General features: G+C 36.2%; 1 protein-coding gene across 3 annotated transcripts in view; it reads right to left on the reverse strand.

Moving 5' to 3' along the window:
* Positions 1 to 20,299, reverse strand: part of ERLIN1 (ER lipid raft associated 1) — a 37,352-nt gene that overhangs the window by 4,158 nt on the left and 12,895 nt on the right. For all 3 annotated transcript variants that reach the window (XM_061162380.1, XM_061162381.1, XM_061162382.1), the window contains 4 exons: positions 18,640 to 18,713; positions 11,849 to 11,907; positions 9,428 to 9,519; positions 530 to 619 (listed from right to left, as the gene is read on the reverse strand). In XM_061162380.1, coding sequence (XP_061018363.1) covers positions 530 to 619; positions 9,428 to 9,519; positions 11,849 to 11,907; positions 18,640 to 18,713 — 315 coding nt within the window. The remainder of the gene's footprint in view (positions 1 to 529; positions 620 to 9,427; positions 9,520 to 11,848; positions 11,908 to 18,639; positions 18,714 to 20,299) is intronic.

The raw sequence follows: 20,299 nt of genomic DNA on the forward strand, positions 1-20,299 counted from the left end.
AGACATGAGTCCTTGGCTCTATTTATTGCACTGTCTCCATCCCCTTCAAACTGGATCCAGAATCAGTTAATGCAGAATGATCAGAAGCAGCATCATATAAGCAAAAGAGGCTGAATATTTCATCTTTAAGATTGTGAACTAAGAACATCGACTTCTCACTATGTGTAATTAAGAGTTTGGAAGATAAAAACTGGGGCTTCTTTTTTCCCCAACTAATTGTCTGGTTATTTTTTTGGTTGACAGGCAGAAAAGAAACTGGTGGTATATTCTTTAACACTGATTGCTTTGCCTGAGAACAAATAAATCCTAATTTAAGGATGGAAAATAAAAGGTTGAGTTTACCATAGTTACAAACCAAAGAAATAAATATGCGATGGCAATTTAAAAAATATTTGTCTAGAATATCAAACTAGCTACTTCCTCCAGACCAGATTCTTCTCTCTATGGCCCACCCACCATAACCCAGACCCAGTCCCTGAGACAGCGAAGCAGTTTAGAATGGTCAGAGTTTCTTTTCTCCCTATGGTACCTTCAATTTCAGAAATGCGCTTTTCGGTTTCTTTCTCCATCACCTTCTGCTGAAACCGAATTTTTGCCACTTGTGCAATCTTCTCTGCTTCTATAATTATATACAAAACAAGACGCCTTCAAAAACATTTCTCTAGTTCCAGAGCTACTTAGAAAACAGCAGCACACAGCTTACATTTAATTATATGACACTTTATAGCCTAATTGTTTCACTGTTTTATCTATCCAAACTATAAACAACTCATTGGAAAAAAGGAAATTTATTTCCTACTTCACTGTTTTATTTTGACAGTGTTTGTTTTGTGGGAAGGAGGAATACAAAAGGTAACAGTTTCAGTCCTTCATGGGATTAAATGGCAGTGATCCACAAGTTAATGAGGAAAACAAGATACTTCATGAAAGTACTCAAAACGAAAACAGAGCAACACAAGTGTATGGCAACAAAGGACATTTATATATTGTGGCAGGAGAAAGAAAGAATATGGAAGATAAGCCAAGGGAGGTCTTCTAGAAGAAATCTTAAAGAAAATAATACATAGAACTTAGGAGGACCTGGCAGAAAGTGTAATGAAAACAAGAAGAAACAAATTAGCAAGTCACAGTGAAGAGGTGATAAAAGAGCCAGTTGACAAGAGAAGATAACAAAGAGACTACAGAGAGGGCTAAAAGAACTCTGCTTGGAGCTAAGGAATTTAGCTTTAATATACACTCAAGATCAACTGTTAAGTAACTATCAGGGAAATGATGTGATGAAGGGTTACCAGAGGAGTATTCTGACTGCTATAGACATTAAAGAGAAAAAGCAGGGTAATTCATCTGAGCATGTGAAAATGTGTTGGGAGTGAACAAAGTAGCTGCAGTGGGCAATTACAGGCAGGGAAAACAAAACATCCTAAGGAACTCTCCGGTCTAACCAAAGGATCCAGAACCAGGGAAGAAAGACTCTAATTTTACACTTTCAATGTAACCACTACAATTCTTAAAGAACATTCTCAATTCTCCTTTTCAGACAAAGAAGTTGAGTATTTTAACATATTTTCTCTTTGGCCTCTGGAGGAAGTACATAATGGAAAGAACACTTCGAAGTGGTTTCTTCTTTCCAAAAGGAAGGATCCTTTACGAACTACTCCAGGGCATACTTCCCTATATCCCCATCAACATTAAATCAATCTATCATCATACCATCCTAAAAACAGACTACTATGTTCAGCTGGGCTAAAAACTTAGCAATAAGCAGAGACTCGATAAAATTCAAATAAAAGGTGAGGAGTCTAGAGCCTGCAGCTAGAACCCAGAGAATGGTGTCTTAACATGGGAAAATGATGCAGTAATCCCATTTCACACTATTCTCTGACATATGGGCATAAACCAACAAACAGCATGACCAGACCTCTAGTTAAGAAAACTGGTGGAGCAGGCTAATGAGAAACCCTTCAGCTATCAACATCTTAAAATGCTAGATAAAACAGAATAAAATTGTTTCCTAATGTGTAACTGAGATCTTCAAGAGACACAAGTAGAGAGAGCTGGAGCCTGTATGACAGCAGCCCTGGGAGTGGATATCAGACAAGTAAGAGGGAGGGCCTTGGGTTACTGCCCATGCAGGGCCGGGAGAGGACGTCTTGAGACGGTAGAACTGAAATCCCCATGTAAAACCCAAGCCAGTGAAACTAAAATGCTCTACCTTTTGGCTCAGTGACATATCATAGTGAAATTAGAGACAACCCCAAGACAGAGAATTCTTAAAAGTAAAGCGAGGGGAAGAGGCCAAACAAAACCAAAATATTACTGCCAAAGTGACAAAGAAAAGGAAGCTAAGTTGGGCTTAGAACTATAGGTTAAATTACCACTCAAGAATGAAGTAAAACTATTTCAGACCAAGGAAGATTGAGTAAGTTTTCCACTTCTCAGCCTTCACTGAAAAAAAGCTAGCAGGAAAAAAGAAATGAATTGCCAGAAGCAATGGAGAGTAAAAAAATTACACAATACATTTAAATAAAAATAAAATATTTTACTGTAAGAATTGATGATAATAATGGGGGAATGAAAACAACACAAACTAAAATATCAGGCAACAATAATATGTAAAACTGGAGCACAGTGATAAGAGCTAAAGCATCCTAAGGTATTATTCAAGAAGAGTATGAAAAGAATGATTAAATTTAAAGTCTCTCAAGTCAGGTATGCTTGTAGCATTTTACAGGCAATGCTTAATTATACATTCAAGGAATAGAACATAAAACTTCCAATCAAGTCAAAGGAAGAAAAGAATAAAGAAAAGATAATCAATTCAATATCAGTCAAAAAAGGGGGGGAAGGAAGCATGGTAAATGGCACAAAATTAAATGATAAAAACAAGTCCAAATATAGCAGTAACCACAATAAATATAAAAAGACTAAACTCACCAGTTAAAAGACAGATTCTCACATTGGATAAGATAACAAAATCCAGCTATATGCTGTTTACAAGAGACACACCTAAAACATAATGACATAGAAAAGTTGAAAGTAAAAGGATGTGAAAATATACATCAAGAAAATAACTAACCAAGAAAAATCTGTCATAGCTATATCATCATCAGACAAAATAGACCTTAAGCCAACAAGCATGTCTGGCTATAAAAGAGGGTTATTACATAACAGCTCCAATTCTCCAGAGATGTAATAATGCAATTCTGAAACTGAACACTTTTAAAGATATAGCCCTAGATTACATCAAGAAAAAGTTACAAGTCAACAAATTCATGGTCATAGTGGGAGATTTTAACACACCGTCTCAGTAACTGATAGCTCAAGAAGACAAAAACTAGAAGAGTACACAAGATGCGTACTACAAGAGTACACAAGAACAATACAATTCATAACCCTGACATAATGAATATAAAGAGAACCTGCATCCAACAAATAGTGAACAGACATTCAATCTCTTCGAGCACACATAGAACATTTACCAAAAAAGGACCATGTACTTGACAGTCCACAAAACAAACTTCAACAAATACTTAAGAATTCATATAACAGGTCATATTTTTCTGATTACAATGCAGAAATCAACAATAAAAAAAACAGCCCCGTGAGAATCCACTCAATTAGAAACTGAAAATATACTATTAATAATTCATGAGTCAAAGCAGAAATGATGGAAATTAAAAACAAAACAAAAACCAAACACAAATAAATTAGATTACATTCAAAACTGGTGAGATGCACGCACCTAAAAGCAGAACTTGGAAGAAAATGTCTAAATTTTACACTTTTCCATTAGAAAACATTAAAAACTAAAGAATTAAGTCAGTCAAGAAATTAGAAAAGAACCAATAAGTAAACTTTAGGTAGAAAATTTTAAAGTGTAAAATAATAATTTAAAAAGAAAGTGACAAAAGAATCAACCAAATCAACATTTCGTTCTCTGAAAAGATGAAAAAAACCAATCTCTGATCCAGCAAAACAGAAGGCACAAATAAACAATATCAGGAATGAAAAGGGGCACACAGATTTAATAGAGGGTTTATTTTTAAAAAATCATAAGAACTTTACAAATGAATTTATGCCCTCAAATTTGAAACAGCAGATGAAAACATAACTACCAAAACTGACTTAAAAAAGAAACAAACACCTTACACAATATAGAAATTAAATCTGTAGATTAAATGTTGCCATAAAAATCAAATGAGCATACAGAAAAGCACAAACGCCACTTTACCAAGATGGTTTTTATAACTGAGTTCCAGCAAATCTACAAAGAGAAGATAATTTATATCTTATACAAAATGCTCAGAACATGGAAAAAAGAAGAAATGCCCTCTAACTCATCTTGAGGCTAGTGTAACCAGGATACACCAGACAAACAAAAACAAACAACATGCCCCAAAAACCTAAGAGTAAGAAAATAAGGAAAAAAAAAAAGCAGCTGACCATTTATGAAAATAAAAGTAAAAAAATAAGAGAAATTAAAGCAAGTCATATAAAATGTATTAGGGTAAATTAACCTCCTAATTTATGAGCAAATGAATTTATCCCATGAAGACAAAATAACTTTTAAGAGAAAAATCTATTAATATAATCATCATATTAACTGCTTTAAAAAGAAAAACTATATGGTCATCTTAACAGATTTAGAAAAAAAATTGTAAAAGTTTTAGCAGTCATTCACAATAAAAACCCTTGGCAAGCAAGAAACACAAGGAAACTTCATCAACCTGATAAAAGTTAAGTATAGCAAACATCACTGAGACTGTGTTTTTAAAGTTAGAACAAGACAAGAATCCCTGTTTACCATCTTTCTTTTCAGCACTGGAAATCATAGCCTAAAGCAGTTAAGATAAGAACTAAAAAGTGCAGAGTACAGCAAAAAACCAGAACTGTCCTGATCTGAAGACAGTATGATTACTTGAGAATTCCAAGAGAATATTACAAACAACAGCATTTTCAGGAAGACTGCTAAATGAAAAATCAACAGCATACCTACAAAAGTAAAAAGCAGTTCAAAAATGTGTCTTGCAAAAAGAGCCTACCTGTACTAGCAAAATATTTGAGGAATATATAGATATAAGTCTCTAACAAAGAGGGTTTAGGAACTATGAGGAGAAGATTATGATACCTTTTTCTGAAAGGTCATTCTTTCATTTTTCATTCTCATAAATGGAGAAATGCAATAGATTTATAAAATTCAATATCATAAACATTATAATTCTCTTCAAATTGATATACCATATACAAGTAATGTGAATACAATAAAAACTCAACAGTATTTTATAGACTTGAACCGTTTCTAAAATTTATATGGAGGAATTAGGGCTTAGAAATACCAATAAAATTTTAGAAATAGGAATGGTTAAGAGGAATAGTGAAGAAGAAACAAAACTTGCTCTACCAGATAGCAAGACTTAAAATAAAAGCTATAGTAATTAAAGCTAGGTATTACTGGAAAACGAAAGACAAAAAAATTGAAAGAAAACAGAAACCCAAGCAACAAAACAAATTATATATAGGATCTTATATATATCAGATGTGGCATTAGAAATAAAGGGAATAAGGAACTACTCAATTGTCTAAGATAGTTTGCCATTTGGAAAAAGTTAAACGGATTAGATTTGACAGTGCCTGAAGAACTATGGACAGAGGTTTGAGGCATTGTACAGAAGGCAGTGATCAAGACCATTCCTAAGAAAAAGAAATGCAAGAAGGACAAATGGTTGTCTGAGGAGGCCTTAGAAATAGCTGAGAAAAGAAGAGAAGTTAAAGGCAAAGGAGAAAATGAAAGACACACCCATTTGAATGCAGAGTTTCAAAGAATAGCAGGGAGAGATAAGAAAACCTTCCTCAGTGATCAATGCAAAGAAACAGAGGAAAACAATAGGATGAAAAAGACTAGGGATCTCTTCAAGAAAATTAGAGATACCAAGGGAACATTTCATGCAAAGATGGGCACAATAAAGGGCAGAAATGGTATGGACCTAACAGAAGCAGAAGATATTAAGAAGAGGTGGCAAGAATACACAGAACAACTAGACAAAAAACATCTTCATGACCCAGATAATCATGATGGTGTGATCACTCACCTAGAGCCAGACATCCTGGAATCTGAAGTCAAGTGGGCCATCATTACGGACAAAGCTAGTGGAGGTGATAGAATTTCAGTTGAACTACTTCAAATCCTAAAAGATGATGCTGTTAAAGTGCTGCACTCAATATGCCGACAAATTTGGAAAACTCAGCAGTGGCCATAGGACTGGAAAAGGTCTTCATTCCAATCCCAAAGAAAGGCAATGCCAAAGAATGTTCAAACTACTGCACAACTGCATTCATCTCACATGCTAGCAAAGTAATGCTCAAAATTCTCCAAGCTAGGCTTCAACAGTACATGAACCAAGAGCTTCCATGTTCAAGCTGGATTTAGAAAAGGCAGAGGAACCAGAGATCAAACTGCCAACATCCGCTGGATCATCGAAAAAGCAAGAGTTCCAGAAAAACATATACTTCTGCTTTATTGACTAAGCTAGAGCCTTTGACTATGTGGATCACAACAAACTGTGGAAAAAGCAATAGGACTACCAGACCACCTACCTGCCTCCTGAAAAATCTATATGCAGGTCAGGAAGCAACTGTTAGAACCAGACATGGAAGAACAGACTGGTTCCAAATTGGGAAAGGAGAACATCAAGGCTGTATATTGTCACCCTGCTTATTTAACTTACATGCAAAGTACATCACGCAAAATGCTGGGCTTGGATGAAGCACAAGCTGGAATCAATATTGCCAGGAGAAATATCAATAACCTCAGATATGCAGATGATACCACCCTTATGGCAGAAAGTGAAGAAGAAGTAAAGAGTCTCTTGATGAAAGTAAAAGAGGAGAGTGAAAAAGCTGGTTTAAAGCTCAACAGTCAGAAAACTAAGATCATGGCATCTGGTCCCATCACTTCATGGCAAATAGATGGGGAAACAGTGGAAACAGTGACAGACTTTATTTTCTTGGGCTCCAAAATCACTGCAGATGATGACTGCAGCCATGAAATTAAAAGACAGCTTGCTCCTTGGAAGGAAAGTTATGACCAACCTAGACAACATATTAAAAAGCGGAGACATTACTTTGCCAACAAACGTCTGTCTACTCAAAGCTATGGTTTTTCCAATAGTAATGTATGGATGTAACAGTTGGACCATAAAGAAAGCTGAGTGCCAAAGAATCGACGCTTTTGAACTATGGTGTTGGAGAAGACACTTGAGAGTCCCTTGGACTCCAAGGAGATCAAACCAGTCAATTCTAAAGGAAATCAGTCCTGAATATTTATTGGAAGGGCTGATGCTGAAGCTCCAATACTTCAGCCACCTGATGTGAAAAACTGACTCCTGAGAAAAGATCCTGATGCAGGGAAAGAGTGAAAGCAGGAGGAGAAGGGGACGACAGAGGATGAGATGGTTGGATGGCATCACTGACTCGATGGACATGAGTTTGTCAATCTCTGGGAGCTGGTGATGGACAGGGAAGCCTCTCTTGCTGTAGTTCATTGGGTTGCAAAGGGGCAGACTCACTGAGCGACTGAACTGAACTGAATTTCTATATCACACTAAACATTAAAATAATTTCAGATGAGCTCAAGATCTAAATATGAGAAGAAAACTTTATAACTTTTAGAATAAAATTATTATTTTGGGGTTGGGAAAGAATTCTTAAACAAGATAGGAAAAGCACAAACTGGAAAGGAAAAGATTGATGAATCTGATTACATGAAAATCAAATATATACGTATGTCAAAGACATCATAAAGTTCAAAGACATGCCATAAATTGAGAGAAGATATCTGCAATGTATAAACCTGGGAAGGGATTAGTATCTAGAAGATATAAAGAATTTTTACAAATCAGTTTTAAAAAGTAATCAAATAATGGCCAAAGACATTAACAGGCAATTTACACATCAAAAAAAGGGAAACTGGAATGTCCCATAAACAATACTCAACTTCACCAGTAACTGGGGAAACTCGTCAAAACTGTGTGGTTTCATGTCCATCATCAAAATGGCATAAATTTTTAAAAATCTGATAACTCCATGGGTAGAGGAGGATGTGAGGAAATTAGAACTGAATAAGGCAGCAAAGAAATGGAAACTCAAACACTGCCGAAGAAAGGGTAAAATGGAGGAGTCACTTTGAAGAGCAACTTGGCAGTTTTTTGTAACTTGAAGATGTGTGTACCCTATGACTCGAATTCTACTTCGAGATACATATTCTAGAGCAGTGCTTCTCAAACCAGCTGTGGGAAAGAAGTTTTTTGTATTTTAATATTTAATAAAATATAATAGACAGGGCACTGACCCACATCACATGTTAAGTAGCACTTCTCTAGAAAAACTCTTGCATGTGTGCACAGAGAGATATGGATAAGGGTACTATTGCAGAACACTCTGTAATAAGGAAAAACCAGAAACTAGCTCTTCATTAGTAATCCATCAAAGGATCACTCACAGAATGAAATGTATACACAGCAATTAAAAAAGAAACTAGATCTATATGTATCAATATGAATAAAACTCAGTGTTAGAAAAAAAAAAGAAGTAGTAAATAAAAGGTGGGGTTTGATACCACTTCTGTAGTAAAACAATTCTGTGAATTGTTACATACTTAAAGTAATATGGACAGAAAAGATTTATGTCAACTTCAGAAAAGAAGCTACTCTGAGAAGACAGGTCAAGAAATAAGACCAGGGATGGGTACGAAGGGAGGCTTCAAATAGATATATAAACATTTTCCTAAAAGAAAATGCAATCTGAAAGAAATATGGCAAAATGTTAAGCCTTCATTATATTGTTCTCTGTATGTTCCTATATATTTGAAATATTTTAATATAAACTTTCAGCAAACCAAGGAAGAAACAAGTAAGAACCTAAGGCAGCAGTTGACTAACAGTATGCTAGGATTTTAGGGAAGCCCCTGTGACTTAAAATTAGCTATAAGCAATCCTGCTGTACTTCCAGAGATGGCAATATCTATCCATGCAGATAAAACTAGGTTGTATGTCAACAGTAAGGATGCATACTATAATCCTGAGCTTTGGCAAAAAACCCTCCCTTATTCTGAATCTGTGTACACAAAACCCCTATTCCACCAGAGGCTAGAACTGTTCCCAAACCCTATCCACTGTCCCTGTCCTCGAAAGACAACAGAGGGGGTCAACAACAGAGTGGAGAGCCAAAGCACTTCATCAAGTACTGGCCTCATCTACGTTTAAAGGCTTTAGGACATCTGAACATACAAAGGAATTTCCAGGATTCTTCATCATGTATGATGCAATCTTATTTGAGTCCCATCAATATCCAACATGAGGCTGATAAAGAACATGACAAACTCACAGCACATGTACTTAGAGACTTTCATTTCAGAAAGAAATCCAAGTACCTATAACAGCCTTTTTCCTCTCTGTCTCAGCTTCTTTCTCCACAACCTTTTGTCTCTGTGCAGCTATAAGAAGTTTCGTCTTCTCAGCCTCCCTGTGGGGAAAAAAATTACAAAAAATTAGAAATGATCTATAGTCATAGATAGTAATTCTGACACTACAGTGGTTCAGAGCATCATTTTCAATAAGAATTTTCTGACTCGCTAAAGTAGGCAAGAGAGGTGTTATCCTATTTTACTGATAATAAGTCTGAGGTTGAAAGGTTAAATGATTTGTCCGAAGTCACCCAGAAACAGGAATCAAGTTTAATACATTTCAGTCTGACATGTTCAGTTGCTCAGTCATGTCCAACTCTTTCTGACCTCATGGACTGTAGCCTGCCAGACTCCTCTGTCCATGAAATTATCCTGGCAAGATTACTAGAGTGGGTTGCCATTTCCTACTCCAGGGGATCTTCCCAACTCAGGTATTGAATCCATGCTTCCTGTGTCTCCTGCAACGGCAGGCAGACTCTCTACCACTGAACCACCTGGGAAGCCCTTAAGCTGACCTTTTCCACTAACTGTATCAAGAAAAGGCCTGTGATCTGGAAGTGTCTGAAGTATATAAATGCTTCCTTTGCTATTAGGCCTCCAGCTAAACTAGACCAACTAGCATAAGGCACTAACCTCTGGGAAGATGTAGCCCCTCAGGTGCATGGTTTGGCAAACAGAAGGGGGCTGGATTTCAGGCCCTCTTCCAGCAGACACTCTCATGTAGTGTCCCTATTTGTTGTACAGAAGATAAAACTAGATGGTAGTTCTTAATTAGGTGGTGAACTGGGGCTCAATGTACAAAAGAACATTCTAAGAATTTGAGCTTCCTAATAATGGAAATAGGTGGCCCGTCACTAAGCATGGACAAATGGCTACTGGGGGACCACACGGAATGTAGGGTATTAAAAAAAAGATATATATTAGGAGGGAGGTTAGACTGCATTATTCCAAGATAGCCTTTAATTGTGGAATTCCAACAGTCTTTAAACTCAGGAAAGATCCAAAATCCAGACACTCCAATCATTTCCCCAAACATCACTCTCCCCAACCTCTCTCCTTTCCTCCTATTAGCAGATAAAAGATATAAAATGACATTCTGGATACTATGAGTTATTTGAGGGCAGAGAACACATAGTATTCATCTTTCCATCACCAGAAACTATTATATTTAAAGTCTAAGACATCCTGAGCCTTCAAGAAATTTTTTTCTTCTATAAATGGATCAGACCCATGATCTACTCAGTCTAGGACTCTGTGCTTTATAGTTTTAAAAGAGTTCTTTTTCTACAATAAAAAAGGGAAAACAAAATTATGCATAATAGAAGGTATAGACTTGGGAACAATAAGGACTCAGAAGTATATCACTCTGTAAAGTATTATTATTACTTTTTGGACGCCCTGTATTTATACATCTTTTGTATTCTTGACTTTTACAAAGTTAGTTTTCTAGCATTTCATATTTTGCCTCTTAACATATCTTCCAAGTTTCCTAAAGACTTTTAGGAAGACAGAATAATAATACTTTAGTTTCCAAGACTTCAGTTTCTTCTTTTCAGTACCTGTCATGATACCCATTGTCAGAATCTGGCTTTCTGGGCTGTGGACACATAAGCCCTTACATGGTTATATCTACTTGGGAAATTCAGATTCCGAAGGCTGACTTTTCTGTATCAAAGACTGTATCTCTCAGAAGTGTTTGACTTTGCTAGTTAAACATCCAGTACACAACCCCACACCTGACTGCACACACACAAAAACATTTTGACTACAATAGGTAGTCCTTTAAAAGGAATCGTCTAAAGCTCTCAGAAACTAACTTCATGTCAAGCAAGTAACTTCTTCATTCCCAGTCAGCCCTGTACACATAAAAGAGAAAACCAGCAGGAGTCAAGGCAAGCAAAGCTTCCCCAAAGGCAAATTATAAAGATCAGATCTAATTTTAGATACACAATCACACACAATGGAAAAGCAAACTTGATACCAATGTGTTTATTCTTACCATTTATAACACAGTAACAAAATACAGGCACTCTCTTCAACCTTAACAGCTAGGACTCTTCCTCTCCTCTATTAATATTTAATTCAAGCTATTATTCACATCCAAATTATAGCTCCTTAGGCTTCCAACAACAGTTCTACAGCAAACTGCATCTTGAGCCACTGAAGCTGCTCCTGAAATATCCATATATAAAGAGAAAACTAATAAAAGTCTAGTGGGAACTAAGACACCAGAATAGATAGTATTATTAGAATTAAGGTATAGAAGATATAGACATATACCCCTCCCCAGTGTAATTATCTCAAACATAATTTTTTCCTCTAGACAGGTAAGATACATATGTAGGCAACCCAAAATAAAAATATTGAGATCCCATGCATATTACTCACATTAACTCAAAATTTCTTCTTATGGCTTCTGGGATTTTGGGTTTTGTAACACGCACAGCCTAAAAAATAGAAGTGAAAAAGCCAAAGTATATTTGAAAAATAAATCTTTAAATCTTGTACAAAAGAGTGCCTCAAATGAAACTAATATTAAAGAGCTATGACATAGCTGCCTACAAACACATGTAGGGATCCAGTAGAAAATCTATTTTTCCTGCTACCACACCAAAGTCAAAGATAAACTGCTTCTTGTTTCCTTAAAAAAATGGTTGGCTAATGGATTTCCTCTATCCACTGAGGAAATAAATTTTTAGAGAAAAGATTCTTCCTTAAAAGATCTTTCACAAAGCTCTTAAATTGAATACTTTTGTTTCATTTCAAACCTGAAAGCCAAAGAAACAGAAGAAAGGCAAAATTTCAAGATTGAAACTGTAAAGTAGGAAATAGTCAAAAACAAAAACAAACCCTCATGGGTATCTGCAACTTAATATAGTGGACAGTAAATGAATATATCACTTCCTAAACCTGCAATCATTCAGTATTGATTACAAATAAACAGCCCAACACTGAGGAAAAACAAACACCAATTAATAATTAACAAACACCAATTAGCAGGTTACATTCTTTCTCCCTAGAATCTTGCTTAGAACAAAGTCTACGTGTCTCTGCAGACATTTTTTATTACACAGATTCCCTAATCATAGTGTACCTTGGCATAATTATCTATGAAACAGGATAATTTTGGGGTGCAAGAGCCAGTATAAAAGCCCCTGTGTGTTCCCTGTTTCTTTTTTGTAGAAAAGGGCTTTAGTTTCCTGGGCCTTTCCTGAGGTCAAAAGAACAAACTCAAGCAGTCAAGAAACAGTAATTTATAAAACAGGGTCAAGGGATATATCTAACAACCTGATGCATGTCTCTGACTCATTGTGCAGGAACTAAGGCCCTCACCTAGGTGGAGGACGGTGACTACACGCTAAGCGTGAGCACACAGACCCCCGACTGGTTGGCACAAGAAGACTGATGATTAATATTTCTAGAATATTAACCAGAAGAAAGTCATGCCTCCTACAACCTTCACTTCAAATGTTGCCTTTAAAAACTTCCCTCAAAGCTATTGAGGAGTTTGGGTCCTCTGAGCATCAGTAGCCCACTCTCCTTGCTGGATCCTGCAAATAAACTTTTACTTTGGTGCAAACAACAACTGTCAAGAGTTTGGCTTTCTGTGCTGTGGACACACAGGCGCTTACACGGTTACATCTATGTGGGAAATCCAGGTTCCGAAGGCTGATTTTTCTGTATTAAGGACCTGACCTCTCAGAAGTGTTTGATTTTACTAGCTAAATGTCCTGTACCACCCTCCACATGACTGCACGTGCGCGCACACATGCACACACACACACACACACACACACACACAAACATCTTGCTGATCTGAAGGAACTTTTAACTTCCCTCTGAAAATTGGTTGAACTTTTAAGCAACAAGGCTTTTAGGCACAAAGACTTCATTTAGGGCTTTTGAAAGAAAGCTTTTAAAACTTTTAAGCAACACAGCCTACCCTCCATAAAAAAGCTAGATCTGTGCATAACTGAGGATTATCATAACTAAATATAATAATTACAGTGAAATGGAATAAGAAGCTGGGGACCATGGTAAAAAAACCTCAGTTTTCATGCTGAAGGTTGTAGCATGTGAGGTTATGAAGAAGAACTCAAGGACATATCCAGAAGACAAAGAAAAATTCAGAACCAAAACTGGTAACAGATGCCTGATTTCCCTATGTGAGTACCAGAAAGACAGGTGACCTCCAATATGATTCAGGGGGAAGCAGTGGCCATGTGTTTTCCTAGTCTTAAAAAGTAGCATGAAATAGAACTGTCTTCTGAAGACTTCTATCTTGCTGTGTGAGGCTGAAGAATATACTACACACTTGTCAATCTTGGGAAATCTCATAATTTTCAAATATGTGAAACATAAGCACCTATTGATATGAATAATTTGCTTCATAAAGAGATTTAAGAAATAAAATACCCCAAAACAATGGTCAAATACACAAACACACACAGTGAGTGAAGAAAGGGAAAAAGGCTGATGAAATGAATGTGTCTGTTGAAACTGAACCCTGGGTCATAAGCACATACTTTAAACCAAAAGCCAGCATATAATATAATCACTGCCTTAAATAGCATAGGAAAAAAAAAATCAAGAATTTTTTCACCACTTCAATTTGCCACAGTAGTTGTTAAAGAAGAAAAAATGCAGGGCTTCCCTAGTGGCTCAGTGGTGAAGAATCTGCCTGACAATGCAGGAGACACAGGTTCGATCCCTTGGGAAGATTTCACATGTCACAGAGCAACTAAGCCCGTGAGCCACAACTCCTGAGCCCACATGCTGCAACGCTGAAGCCTGCATGCTGTAGAGCTCTTAATCCACAACAAGACAAACCATGGCAACAAGAAGCCTGTGCACTGCAACTAGAGAGAAGCCCCTGCTTACCACGGCTAGAGAAAGGCCCTCACAGCAACGAAGACCTAGCAAAGTAAAAAAAACAAAATTTTTAAAAAAGAAAAGAAAAAATGGGGTACAAATATAGAGAAGGGAAAAATTAAAACACTGGGAGTTACAGAGAAGGTTCACTCAACAAGTATTAATTGGGTGCCTAGTCGAACCAAGTACTGTTTGTTTCAACCACTGTGGATGCAGCAATAAACAAGACAAGACTGCGCTCATGGACTTTAAAATTTTAAAAGGACAAAAAGACAGTAAATAACAACAAAAAGCATATAAATAAACAAAAGAATTTCAGATATTAGTGTTATGTGGAAAATTAAAATATTAGATTGGGAGGAAAGTCAACATTTTTATTTTGACATAATTACATAGCTAAAAAAATTCTAGAGAAACTCATAAAGTTTTCATCAAGTAAAATAAATAGTTCCAGAGATCTACTGTACAACATTGTACCTACAGTCAATAAAATGTACACTTAAAATTCTTTTTGTACACTTAAAATTTAAGAGGGTAGATCTCAAGTATTTTTACCATACACACGCACACAGAAATCTAAGGAAATTAACTGAAAAAATTACTAACAATAGTTTATTCAGCAAATCTGTAGAGATACAATAAAGTCATCAAGAATTGTTTGCATTCCTCAATGCTTAAAAATAGACTACATATTTAATTGCATTAGAGTTCATTAAATTTATGAATATTAATTTAACTAGGTATATGGGTTTCTCACCTAAGTCAGAAATTCTAAAAGAAACAAAAATGATAATATAAGTAAAGTCATAGACTATAATCCTAATTTTAAAATGTACAAGCCAATTTAGGTACCTGGTATGCCTTGAAAATATCAGTAGTGAAAACTCATCATGGAGAGTTAATTGGACATAAATATCAAAGGCCATTATTTTTGAAAAGACAAAATATATCTTACCAAAATTTTAAAAGTGACTAAAAAGTTGAATTATCATAACCATGAGGTAACATGTTAAAGATAGGAACACTGAAAAATAGCCTTTAAGTTTTAAAAATGCATTTCAACTATAAGAAGCTACTTTATAACAAGACTAAAGCAACCAAAAAATGGAGATCTTGATCAGTTTTAAAAAATGAATATAGTGATATTTTTTCATTCAACAACTTTTAATAAAAACAACAAATAAATATAGTTAAGTTTAAAAGATCCTTTTTCCTGCCATGCAATAGACAAGTAAAAGTGAGAAAACAAGATAGGAGACTATTGCAGAAATTCAGGCAAAAGACAGTATTTGGTTTAAGGAGGTGGCAGAGATGTTTTAGATGGATTCAGTAGAATCAGCAGGATCCAGGGACCGGATGTTAAGGGCAAGAGGGTTGTCAAAGATGCCTCCCATATATTTAGACTGGCCTGAGGCTAAGAGGGAATCATTTACTAACTAGAAGAAAAAAAACAAGAGAGAAGCAGATTGGATGGGAAAAGATGAAAGTCTCAGTAACTAATGGAAGAATAGGAAATAGAAAAAGCAATGGAACAGAACAAAGTCCAAAAAAAACGACTTTACCATATAACAAAATTTAGCATACAATACCATCGGCATTTCAAACAAGGAAGTTAGAAGGGCATAAATTATTCAATAATTACTGTTAATAATTGGGGGAGGGACTGGAGTCCAACCTCACAACTGAAAATGAATTCCGGATGAATTAAAAATTTAAACCTAAAAATACAACTATAAAAGTAGAGAAAAAAATATAATTTGATTTTATTTACATTTTTATATTTTAAAGTTGGTGAAAGGCTCTTAAAAGCATGCTGGCACAGCAAAATTCATAAAGAAAAACTATTAAAATTACTGCTAAAAATACTAAAATTAAACTTCAGAACTGTCATGGGGAAAAGTTCCATGGCAAAAAAGAAAACTAGGAGAAAATGTTTCCTATGCATTTGAGTTGCCATACTTAACATATCAAAAATAGTTTAAGTCAATGAGAAAAACAGATAAAAACCAAAAAATGAGCAAACATACATCCGAGAATATTCAATAATTAACACAAAATATCAGACACATTTTCTCCAAAAGGATTTAGAGACACGCATCTGTTAATTATTTGGGTACAATCACACAATCAAATGTACAGAAAACAACAGCTCATGAACACTGCTGATGAGAGAGCGCAAGATGCTAAAATTTTTCCCAAATGCAGTTTGGCAATATGTAACAAAAAGTCCCCATACAGGGGCATACACTTTGACTCATCAATCCTACAATTGAGAATTTATCCTGTACTTCCCTGGTGGCACAGTGGGAAAGAAACTGCCTGTCAATGCAGGGAACACTGGTTGGATCCCTGGTCTGGGAAGATTCCCCATGCTGCAGAGCAATTAGGCCTGTGGGCCACAGCTATTGAGCCTGCAAGCCCTATAGCCTGTGCTCCACAACAAGAGAAGCCACTGCAATGAGAAGCCCACACACCGCAACAAAGAGCAGTCCTGGCTCACCGCAACTTGAGAAAGTCCTTGCAAAGAAATGAAGACCCAGCACAGCTTAGTCATCACAACATGTACATAACAGCAAAAACTGGAAGCCACAGGGATTAAATTAAAACGTTAAAAGTGATGATGTAGCGAATCTTATTTCTGACTTGAAAAGACACTCACATATTGTTGGTGAAAAAAATGGTTAGGGTATGATTCCATTTTAGTCCAACATTAGGGCAAAGAATATGAATAGGCAATTGACAGAAGAGTGCAAATGGACAAAAATTAAATAAAAAGATGTCAACCTCATTAACAACTAATGAAATGCAAATCAAAGCGATATTCAATAACTTCACATGTATCCATGTGTCAAAAATCAGTATGTCTGATTGCTTCACATGTTGACAAGGTTGTGGAGAAACAAGTATTCACAAATACTGCTGGTGAGAATGTAGAGTTATACAGCCACTTTGAAAGATAAATTGTACATACAAGGAGATGTGTCAGGAATATTCACGACACTATTGTTCATTAAAGGCAAATTGGAAACAATAGGTAAATAGTTATGTAATATAAGGCAAGGAACTACACAGGGTTGTAAAGAAGAATGAGCTCGATCTCCAAGTAACAACTTGAGCAGAATGTAAGAATCTGTGACATTCACTTTATCTTTAAAATTGAAAAGCTACTCCAGAACAACCAAAAGGGTTTTACAAAGTTATCTCTGGACATTTCAAGAGACCCTGTAACTTGGGCAGCTTCCCCTCAGGAAGCCAGCAGAGATAATGGCACAGCAAGGGGGAAGACAGGGAAATACCCTAGGACTTATGAGATTGCGCCTGATCACTCAGAGTGAATGCACACTTCTCAGAAGCAGTATGATCTAGAAACTGAGGAAGCATATTAGAGAAGTCATATTCACCACTTCTCGGATAATCCAGATCCAGAGTCACTGCTTTCCAATGTTACTGAGCATGACTACAGTAGAAAAGGCATCTTACAGTGACACCCAACAATAACACCTACCCCACACACTTACATTATACAAACACGTTTCACAGAATGGTACTTAAAACTTACTACAAGCCATGTGCCCAGGTTTCTTTTCCTATTCAATTCCATTTTATTTAAAGGCTAGTCATAACCCACTAAAACTGATTTTAGAACCTAATAATGGATTTCAACCCACTCTGAAAAAATACTGACCCCAAAAAGCAGTTTTTCTCACTATTCTATCTCCCAATGCCACTGCTACCATCATACCACCACTAAATTCATCTGTTACCTTGCTTTTACTTCGGTCATTCCATCCACTTGAAATATCTTCCTTATTCCTTTCCCCCATATAAATCCTATTAATTCTTCTAGACCTATCAAAATTCCAAGCCAGTCATTTCCAGGCAGACTTTCTTGAAATGTTCTTTTAACTTAGAGCAAAAGTCATCCAGTCAATTCATCTGTCAATGAATACTTTGTGATATCTACTTTGTCTGGAATTATTGTTCGAATTTTATACTTGAAATTCTTTTTCATAATCTTACTGATGTCAAGGATCAGTCTTACACTGACTTAACACCATTACTGTAACTTAATAACGCCTCAAACATAGCAGTATACAGATTTTATTTCCTGCATGAACCTCAGCTTATCTGTTCCAAGAGTTCAGAAAAAAATGCTACCCATAACCTAAAGGTAAACTGAGAAAGACAGACTATAATTTACCAAAGCACTTCAGTTAAATAACTGCTTAATAAACAGTCCTATTAGAGGATAATCAAATTCAAAGCTCTCAAAATTCCCAAAGAATTTCCCTAGGAGAAGGGCTTACCTGTATGGTGAGGCCTGGGGCCATGACGTTTAAATCTTTCTGCAGAGCTTGCTTGAGGTTTTCGTCTATTTGATCTGTTTTTGAAGCCAAGAACAAGAGCTCTCACGACACTCAGAAAAACAGTCTTAACACTGTGCTAGCACTAAAACAAAACTAATTATTAGATCTAAAGTTTCCATGGTATTCTTTTATAGAGCTGGAGCCATGTCACACACATATGAAAACAAATAAATATATATACAAATGAGAAAAAGTGTGAGGAATTATTGGACAAAGAAATTGAGGAAAGACAACAAGCAGCCACTGACATTTATCCAATAAATGGAGGATCTAGGTTTCTAATGTCTTAATCAGTATTGTGACTTATATGTGTCTTGATTCTCTAAAAAAACAAATTTCTATCTTTAGTCAATCTTTATTCAAATTCTCAAATAACTAAATTTCATTTCTATGGAACTCAGCTGATTATTTTAGATTTAGAGAGAGAGAAGGGGAAAGCCTCACGGGAAAGTTCTTAAAGCATACGAGAATAATGATGTCACTTCACTTGACTTTATAATTCACAAATTTTTCTATCCACCTCATCAGTACTTCCCCCATTACTAAATGTGACAAATAAGAAAAGGCCAAATTTTCTCAAACATCATTCCAATAGTAACCAACAACGAGGAATCAACTGATAGATTTCTACACTGATAAAGCATTCCTATATCTGCCTCTAAGAAATTCATTAATAATTCCAGAAGAGAGAAGTAGGCAGCCAATAGCAGCAACCTAACCCCTGGCCAGAACTTTCAGTATCACAAATGAAAAGTAACTTGTACATAAAAGAATTAACATAGCAAGCCTGAAAACTACTATTCTAGAAAGGTCTATTTGCAATTTGGTCTCTGTCACCTGGGGTTGTGGATTTGGAGAGCATTTCATTTCCACAATCTCCATAACTGGGAAGAATGGCTTCACTGTGCCTAAATTGTTTATTCAAACAATGTATTTTACGCTGAGTATCTACTTTCCTTCTGGAAATCTGGAATACTGGTATTGATACATGCTAGGCAGAGGATACCTACATGAACAACTTCCAGGAAAAATTCTGGGCAGAAAGTCTCTAATGAGCTTCTCCAACAGACAACATCTCACATGTGTTGTCACATTTCAAGGCTGGAGTAATCCAGTGTATCCTGCATGACTCCACTGGAGAAGACTCTTGCAAGATTGTGCCTGATTTTCTTCAGACTTCACCATGTGCCTTTTCCTTTTGCGATTTTGCTCTTTATCTTTTTGCTGTAGTACATCTCAGCTGTGAGTATAATTATATGGAGTCCTGCCAGTCCTCATCAAATGTGGAGGTGAGTCTTGGGAAACTGCAGGACACAGGTTCTAAATTCCCCAAATTATCTATTAAAATAGCAATAAAACTGGGCTTCCCTGGTAGCTCAGTTGGTAAAGAACCCGCCTGCAATGCAGGAGACCCTGTTTTGATTTCTGGGCCAGGAAGATCCTCTGGAGAAGGGATAGGCTACCCACAGCAGTATTCTTAGGCTTCCCTGGTGGTTCAGATGGTAAAGAATCTGCTTGCTTGCACTGCAGGAAACACAAGTTTGATCCCTGGGTTGGGAAGATCCCCTGGAGGAGGACATGGCAACCCACTCCAGTATTC

This window comes from Dama dama, chromosome 15, assembly GCF_033118175.1.
Source record: "Dama dama isolate Ldn47 chromosome 15, ASM3311817v1, whole genome shotgun sequence".
NCBI classification, from domain to species: Eukaryota; Metazoa; Chordata; class Mammalia; order Artiodactyla; family Cervidae; genus Dama; species Dama dama.